Source organism: Anneissia japonica, unplaced genomic scaffold (genome assembly GCF_011630105.1).
Source record: "Anneissia japonica isolate Jap-2015-1 unplaced genomic scaffold, ASM1163010v1 scaffold288124_len65330_cov98, whole genome shotgun sequence".
Taxonomy (NCBI): Eukaryota; Metazoa; Echinodermata; class Crinoidea; order Comatulida; family Comatulidae; genus Anneissia; species Anneissia japonica.
The window spans coordinates 15,129-24,764 of record NW_022691158.1 but is presented as its reverse complement, the minus strand read 5'-3'; the positions used below and the strand labels follow the sequence as shown (position 1 = coordinate 24,764).

The following is a 9,636-nucleotide window of genomic DNA, read 5'->3' as shown; positions in this document are numbered from 1 at the left end:
TACATAATCCATTGCTTTAAGGGATGGGCCAATTTGTTGCAATGACCTTTGACCGTTTATGACATCATTAATGATATGTTTGCATAACCCTTGATAAAAAAAAATGTAGTGGTACTGAACAATGATATTTTATACTTAAAAATGCATGTATTATGGGTTTAGGATAAGATATGGCTACCGTATATATTCTACCCCCACCACCTTGCTACTATATATAGAATTACCCTTTTTAGGTAAAAGGTCATAAAAAAATTTTCCCATGGCCGAAATCCATCCAACCTTTTTGGTGGTATTCCAGGTCGGTATCAACAGTTTCCAACAAAAATCGCTTTGTAAATAATTTTTTGCCACTTTGGTGCCCCGTCTGCCCAACTACTATAAAACTTTGATTAGAGCATTGCTTTGGCCTTTTTTCGACTTATGCGTAATATATAAATGGTTCTCTTTTGAGTTTTCATTTTTCATATGCAGGTCTCTGTTTTCAAATATAAAGAACAGCACCACCACCACTATTCTTTCATATAAAATATCCTATCTAACAATCATTCATTTATTTTAAGATAGAAAAAAAAGGCAATACACAATCAAGCAAGACTACAATAGCTAGGTGCCAGCAGCGCAGTTAAAAAGCAAAATAATATAAAAAGAAAAAAGAAAATAACTTCTAAACCTCCGGAGAGTAAGCTTGCTGGCTTCTATTCCTAGATTTTGCCTTTCAATACATTATAAACCCTGCAATGGAAGCATGCCATGCGCAAATACCAAAATGTCCACGAAATTGTTCAAGCGGAACTCTCAGCAAAATTAGATATAAAGATGTGGGGTAGAAAAAAGTAACGAGAAGGTCCATAAAACCATTCATGCGTATATAACTCAGACATATAATAAAGATGTGGGCTGAATCACTCGTGCGGAACTCTGCTATATGGCGAGCCGAGTTGTCATTTAATCGTAAATAGAGATATCTTAGTTTTAAATAGAGATATCTTAGTTTTTAATAGAGATATCTTAGTTTTTATTAGAGATATCTTAGTTTTTAATAGAGATATCTCTATTAATAGAGATATCTCTATTTAAAACTAAGATATCTCTATTTAAAACTAAGATATCTATATTTAAAACTAAGATATCTCTATTTAAAACTAAGATATCTCTATTTAAAACTAAGATATCTCTATTAATAGAGATATCTTAGTTTTAAATAGAGATATCTTAGTTTTAAATAGAGATATCTTAGTTTCTAATAGATAAGCCGGATCTATAAAATTTCGTCTGCTATTAAAGTTAGCCCTTTTCATTGGTTAGTTTGATAGTCGTGGCTTGCCAGTCGTTTTCAGTTGAACTAAAACTAGGACTTGATTTAATCGTAGTTAAAACTTCGACTACATTGTTTGTGAATACAAATTAAAGTTAAAGATGCAACTAGCACTAAATGAAGTTCTAGTTCAAAGTTCGACTAAAGTTTGTTTTAAGAATACGGGCATTAGATACGTAATCACAATTTGTTATCGGTTCAAATATAAACTGCCAGTTAATTATTTATTTTTTCTTTTATTTTATTAGCTTTGGCATGGTAGTCCATGGTTGTATAGATGGATCATCACATCTTGTTCCATACCTTCGATGTGAAAACAACAACAGAGCCTCAACTGTGTTTGAAATGTTTGTCAGAGCGACGTCTGTGTATGGTATTCCATCAAGAGTGAGATCTGACCATGGCCTCGAAAACCTACATGTGGCACTTTTTATGAATATGGTGAGGGGAAATCAAAGAGGCAGCCATATAACAGGACGGTCAGTTCACAATCAGCGTATTGAACGTTTTTGGAGGGATGTACATACACAGGTAGGCTACAGTATACTGTAATTTGTAGCATTTGTGTAGTTCACTAACATTTTAACCGACATGCATTTGATTCATTACAGTAGTTGCTTCTTGGGCTTCGATTCCTTGGCCCCTCCATAGAGGTTTTGAATTGTTACTTAACTTCAACGACTTGCACTCTCGTTGTGCAACTCATCGCAACTAGAGTTTATACATTTTCATAATCGACAGTCGGCAGAACTGGTGGTAGCCAACTGCTGAACTGAGAGATCTCTAGTTCCTTTTCCATCACAGCTCTCCTGTGTTTCAGCTGAATTACAGGTTCCAATAGACACCGTCTTTTGGATGAGGTGTTTAGGCTGTTTGTTCCAGGTACATTATAGCCCATTTCCATGTTAAAGTACATAGTACACTCTTCATAAAAGAGTGAGGATTGTTTCCAATTCACCACCAGAAGGACCCCACTGGAAACAAGTGATTCGACTATGCTTTTGATTAACAACAGAACACTACACTCTTATCCTAGTTCTGATTTAACAATTTTTTTTTATTACCAAAAGCATTTCATAATACAGTTCACAGTGAATTTAATGTCAGTGGTGGCGCCAGGGGGGGGGGGGCTGGCGATAAATTTTTTCGGGGAACAAACAAATAAAAAAAAATATATACATGTAATATTCGTTTAGCCACCATATTGTTTGTGTTAACTTTTCATCACAACAACAACAACAATAATAATAATGATAATAATAATTATTCAATGAGACTTATTAAAAATAATTTGCGTTCTGTTATGACAAATGCTCATTTAGATAGCCTCATGATGGTTGGAATACATCGTGATAGGTGAAGCAACCTCAACCATGACAACATGGTTGACAGATTTCATGCAAAATTTCCAAAATATACCATAGAATTTCACTTTCAAGAATGAGGATTTGAAAATAAATTAGATGGTTACATTGCATACTCTTTGTTTCTTGCTTTGTTCAAAATGTTTTGGTTTTGAAGATGATTTCAATATTAAAAAGCATAGCCTACATGAAGTCATATTCTAAATGAAGTCATATTATAGTAACTCGATGCCTATCAAATAAGTATTAAAAATTTGCCATAATTCATCAAATATTTGTGGCTTCCCCCCCCCCCCCGGGGCCTTTAGTACCTCCTTCCGGCAGGTCCTGGCGCCACCACTGATTAAAGTATTGCATGATTGATTCATTTATATAATTATTTTTTATTTCCTAGGTACTTATTACTTTCAAGGATGTTTTCTACGGGCTAGTTGACAGTGATCAACTAGATGTAGAGAACCACTCTCATCTGCAAGCACTACATGCTGTGTATGTGCCAGTCATTAACAACCGACTTGAATTGTTCAGACAAGCCTGGAACATGCACAAAATGACATCTGATGCGGCTCAGCGTACACCTGAACAACAGTGGATAGACGGAATGTTGTCAAATGCTGGCTCAGACAAAAGGGCAGTTAATTCGGTTTTTCAAGGCGAAACAGTTGAAAGGACATTATCAGAAATTTTAACGCAGCAAGGATTACACCCTGAACCGTTTGGTGACTTGGCAGATGAGAATAATTTGGTAGGAAACTTAGATGTTGTACCACAACTTCTTCCCGAGCAGTTGAATGAGTTTCATGTCGCTGTGGAGGGCATAACTGACTTGCAGCAAAGATATATTATAGCTCTTAATCTGTTTGGTACTCTTGAGTAGCATTTGGTACCATATACAGTAGAACCCCGATTTTACGAACCCCGATTTTACGAATTCCCGATTTTACGAACGTAATATAAAGGTGGTGACGTCATAAAAATTGAAGCGAAAGATTAAAAAAAAAAAAAAAAACCCACTCGAACACAACACACCATACTATACAGTACTATGTGATTCTCAAGTGAAGGAGGCCCTCTAACGGACCTCTTCAAAATCGGTGTTTTTTTATTATGGCTTCACACATGTGCATGCGACAAATGTTACTTCTCTTTCAAACATCGTTTTCAGCTTTAAAATTCAACATAGTGCTTGATTGTTTTATTGAATGATCAATATATATAATAAACAAGTATCTATGGAAGTTGTGTTGGAATAAAATCCACAATCTAGGTATTTAAGAAGGTAAAAATGTCCGATAAAAACAAATTTGTGCAGGGTCTAGAGTGGGATCAGAATGCTTAGAAGCTGCCAACTGTAGGCCTAGGCCCCCTCAGACTTAGCTGCGTAAGCCTGTAAGCCTAGCCTAGGCCTAGTTTATGCCAGTGTAAGTAGTACCAGTGCAAATATATAGGAATTTGGGTCAACCCCGATTTTACGAATACCCGAATTTACGAACAACTCTGGGCCCGTGCCGTACGTAAATGAGTGGTTCTACTGTAATAGCGTTTTGTAGGATTGCATGTTATTTTGTGAAATTGTCCAGAATTAAAGAAACTGTAAAATGCGTTGAAGGAATTTTATTACACAGTGTAGTTATATAGGACAACATTCGTCGTGAGCTATGCTACACGATTTATTTATGTCTCATTCCAACATTGTATTATATATATACAGTGTATATATAAATACAGTGTTCCAATAAGGGACATGGTAATACATTGTGTATCATGGCTCCTAAAAATATGTCCTATTACTTAATAAAGAAATTGTGTAACAAAATGACTCTGACAGGATTCGAACCTGCGACCTAATCCAAAACTCTATCTAATTAGCTTCTGTGATATATATATAATTTAACAGTGTTAATTATCTCGGTATGGGTGCGTGTGATGTGTGTGTGTGTGTGTGCATGGATTTATGAACATATATGTGTCCCATCCTCCTTGCTAACTTCGCACTCAGTGCTGAAAATCCTTGTTTATGCCCAGCCAGTGTCAGGTTCAATTTAAGCCAGATCACACTGCGGGACATTTAAATAATTTGCTGTATGTCAGTGTATTTGCACAAAATGTATGTTTGTATTTTATTACTCCATGGTATAAGTGTACAAGTCAAAATAGCTCAGTCGAATAACGGCAAATAACAGTTAATTATAAAAGTTATATCAGTTTATTTTATACAAATGACATTGCTCGCTCATCAACAACACAAAGCAATCACTTCAACAGGTCAAAAATGTATACGAAATAAATGTCTTTTGAGATACTAGACTTATATAAAAATAATCTTTGTAAATGTACTATACTACAAACTAATAACATTTTGAAAGTATTATTTGAATAAAACTTTAGCAAGATGAGAAATATTATCTTTCAACTTCGCGTGGGTGTGAAGATGGACAAAACGTTTGACACAAAATAATTTCAACTTAAGCGCAATTTACTTTAATTTTGAGGTTGCTAAACATAATATTGATTAATATGTACAAAATAACGACTTTTTGGTTGTTCAAAAAATATATATAGTCTAATAGAGTACGAAAGTATAAAGCTAAGAATTCAGTTTTACCTTTGTCTCACAAAACATGTTTATTTAGCAGTAGGCCTATGATATCGTTTACGATTGTTATAATTATTGTTTATAATATTAATATTGTCATTAAGATTATTATTAATTATTATCATTATTATTATTATTATTATTATTATTACTATTAATAATATTATTATTTTTATTATCAAATCATCGTGGTAATCATTAACATTACTATTAATATTGTCATTGTCACTGTTTTTGTTATCATTACTCTTATTATTATGATATGATTATTGTTATTCACTACTACTATTATTATTATTAGCATCATTATTATCATTATATTATTGTTATTGTTATAATTATTAATAATATAATTATTATTATCCTTATTATTAATATTAATATTATTATTATTATTATTATTATTATTATTATTATTGTTATTGTCATTGCCATTTTTATTATTCCTAATTATGCCATTCCAAACGACTGGGCGTTTAATATCCCGAAATCCATTGCCTCCTTAAAGTCGTCGTATGTATCATGTTTTGTTGGCAAACGAAGAATAACACTACACGTGTTGGCGGTTGGGAATCTACTGTCGTCCCTCAGAAACTCCAGCTCCGGTTGGTTGTCGAAGCCAGTTATTGGTATTTGTGTTGCCCCACTTGCAAATGCAAGAACATCTTCGCAGCTACACTGTGCTTCATTTTCTGAATATGATTAAATAAAAAATAAAACATTGTATTAATTAGCAGTGAGTAAACTCAGTGGCATACCCAGATCTGGGGATAGCGATGCTAGACAAAGTAACGATCTATTTAATGTCTTATTAGACAAGTATTGCAGTTCCAGTACGTTTCCATTTATGAACTAATACTTAGAAATAGGGATAGGATGAATTTTACCAGGTATTGCAATTTTTGGAAAGGGAATAGAGAGCTAGTATTATGCACCGTTTTACATTAAATACCATTAACTTTACTATCTACTATCATCTAAACCAAACACACAAAAGCGCCGTGTATACATGATGACGATAAATAAATATAATATTATTAAATATTTTGATGAGAAATCACAATATAACTCGACCAATAATTTGTTTGGGATTGTTAAATGACACCGTTTATCAACCATCGGTGGCACCAACGCTGCTTTTGAAACGTATTTTTACGCTCTGTTATTTGAAGATGTTATCACCGCAGCCAAAACCACGATGGTTGATATGCCTATTATTAGGGAAGGCAAGTTTAAAAAAGAAGTTAGACTGTTGTATTTGTGTTAAACGACTTTACATGGAAGGGCAAACAATAGACATGTTGTATGAAATATAAAATATGATAACTTTATATGATATGAAGAGTAAGGTGTTTATGATTTCACTTGGTTTGTCGAATATTAGCAAACAATATACTAATACCTTCTGCATCCATCAAGTAGTCCAGCCAGAATGCTGCCGTTCTGTCCTCCTTTGTTCGCCAGTTGCTTCCAATGGCACTAAAGTTTGTTTTAAACAGCGTTCTGATTTTGGCAGCAGTTAGTTTAGGAGCCGAGGCAGCTATGAATGCCTCTCGGCAGCACATTGGTTGGCTCTGCATTGCAGCTAACACACCTAGTGTTTCAATTCCTTTGCGAAACCTATGAAGTATACGTAATACAGTATATTCATTATAGTTTGAACATCAAAGATTGTAGGAAACGGAAGTATAAGTACAAGAAATTAGGTGTCTAGAAAACATGTCCCATATCTCTGGTCTGAGTTTTCTACTTTAAGAAACCGCACGCAAGATATTTGATTTTCCGATAGATAAAAACTCATAATAGGCCAATTCGAAATCTTTAACCAAAAGATGGTTTCTTGTTTAAACGTTGATCTATTTGCTTACTTTTATAACCAATATTTTGATTAAGGGCTTCAAATTTAAACCGGGGTTTATTCATGGCGGATCATTTGTGACTATGATAGTGAGATTTTAAACTGAAAATAGGGTGCAATATAAACTCCTAATTTTAATATGTACTATCATCATTGACGTCATCATCATCATTAATTACAGATACATGATTTTGAAGTAGAAATATTATATAGGCTGAGTTTTTTCGTACGAGGAAACTCGGTTCAGAGATAGCTCAGTTTCCCAGGCACCCTAAAAATTCAAAGGCGGATTTAGTAGGGGATACGTGTTCCCCCTCCCCACCCCCCACTTTGTACCACTAAATTTTAAACATTTAAATGCATATCAATCATATCAATGTTTTGTGCTACTCACCTATTTTGAAACAGTTGTTCCCATTGTTCCCCTCCCCCCCCCCCTTTACATCCTGTTTGAGCAATTCTGGTTTCGCTTCTAGAATTGGCCTCGCTTACACAGTTATTGCTATTAAAACCGCATTGTAATATATAAAAACATGTAGACCTACTGGCAAGCTAAGAAATTCTGTTTTGATTGGCGGACATACCTTTCGTACGCTGAGCGCGTGCGATCAAGCACGTAAAATTTAACCGCCCTAGTCATCACTTGTTGTTTCTCGTCCACAGCCCTGATGTATTGAGTTATTCCAGCTAAGCTGAAAAAATGTTCTCCTTCTTCAATTACTTGTCGCAATTCCTCGACAGTATTAGCAGACATGATCTATTTAGGAAGAGGTATTAGTTTATTCAAAGAACAAGGAGCATTAGGGTAATACGTTTGTTACTAAAATTCCTGCCCGTAGACATAAAGTGTTGTAGAACAGTTGTGCAACCTCTCTACCCTTTATTAATACCTATCATTTGTATAAGAAATTCAACAAGTGAGTAAAAAATATGTAGGAAATGTAGATAGTCAATGACATAACCATGAGAAAAACTACGGCACGAACCGGAATCTTGCTTATAGCGCTTATCACCATCATCATAATAATCATCATTATTATCATCAACATCATCATCAATCAATCTTCATCAGCATCACCACCACCACCACCACCAGCAACATCATATTGAGCATCATTATCATTATTACTATTATCGTTAATACTGTATTAAAGTGACATCATTGGTATTTGTAATTTTTTTTGCATTAGTTTTAACGTTAACTTGTTCAATCTCTTACATTGTCCAACAAAGATCGGATAGTTTCATCATGTACGTCATCCAATGCAGGCGTCACGCTTTCGATGTTGTATGCCAGCGAATCATACAATGTGGTCCCGAAGAAGGTCGGAGATGGTCCTCCATGGACCAAACTCATGGCGATTAGTTGTCCTGCATAGAAGTAATCGTCCCGTGCCATCGCTTGAAAAAGATCTGGACTTTAGGCTTTTAAGTTGAAACTTCGTTCAAAATTTATGTTAATGTCTATGTTTGCAAGTATCTTTGTGTCAATGCCATTTGAATAATAAATTTTACAAAAGTATTAATGTGTAGGTTGTGTAGGGTGTACAAGTTCAACATTTATAATGAAAGTACCGTAGCTATTATTACCTGAACTGTTAAACGACAGCAAACGTCCATCTAAAGGCCCATCAAAAATATAGCTGGTTCTCACGTACCGGAGAACAAGGCTAAAAAATTCTCTTCTTGGGCCGCCTTGGTCCACAGCGCCTTCTGCCTGGCCAATAGTGTCGGTAAAAATTACAGACAACGTATTTTCTGGCTTGAAAGATTTTCTTTTCAGTCCACGGACGGCACCGTCCCATATGTTGGTCCTGCAAATGTTGAACAGACTGAGATCGGTGCCGTCCGACAGATTTGAACGCAAGCTTTCAAAAAGCTGTGCGGCATTTATGTCTGAATTTCTGAAAAAAAAAAAAAAGTGGGAATTAAGGTGACGATTTCAGAATATCTGCAGAATGTACACTAAACACACCATTTCATGTCCTTACAGAAATGTTACAAATTTTGTTTAGCAAATGTTTCACCATACAGGTTAAGTCATCAATCCTTTACCCAATTTCCTCATCCTTCTTGTAAATTTTCTCTCTTTGTGTAGAGGGGGTGGCTGGGGCTAGCTTCAGTCGACAATCGACACAGTGACTGTTGTTTATATTGAAATAAAAAAGCATTCGTTCAATCAGTTACGGTATATCTTACTTACTGTTCATCCAGCAAACTATTTGCGATGGCAATGTTTATGTCTTCATCACTGCTTTCAGACAATTCAACTTCGTCGTTGTTTTGTTGCAGTAATGTGCAATAGTTGCTGTAATAAAGTATAACTCTTGTTTATATAATTACATATAAAAAAAACATATATGAGTGTTCGTAGGTATGTATATTTTTTTTCTGTGTGTCGGTATGTATAATATATTTTTTTTCCAATTCCTCGTAAGATTTCCACTTGGATTTTGACGTGTTTTTATGTATTTGTTTGTTACCAGTTGGCACTGTCTTCCAT

At 34.8% G+C, this 9,636-nt stretch overlaps 1 protein-coding gene across 3 annotated transcripts in view; it reads left to right on the top strand.

Annotated features, from left to right (window-relative positions):
• Window positions 1-3,681, top strand: part of LOC117099975 — a 7,990-nt gene extending 4,309 nt beyond the window's left edge. For all 3 annotated transcript variants that reach the window (XR_004444054.1, XM_033239504.1, XM_033239505.1), the window contains 2 exons: window positions 1,564-1,846; window positions 3,074-3,681. Coding sequence is in view for 2 of the 3 variants with exons in the window: in XM_033239504.1 (XP_033095395.1) it covers window positions 1,564-1,846; window positions 3,074-3,556 (766 nt within the window). In the remaining variant the exon portion in view is untranslated. The remainder of the gene's footprint in view (window positions 1-1,563; window positions 1,847-3,073) is intronic.
• The last annotated feature ends 5,955 nt before the right edge of the window (window positions 3,682-9,636 follow it).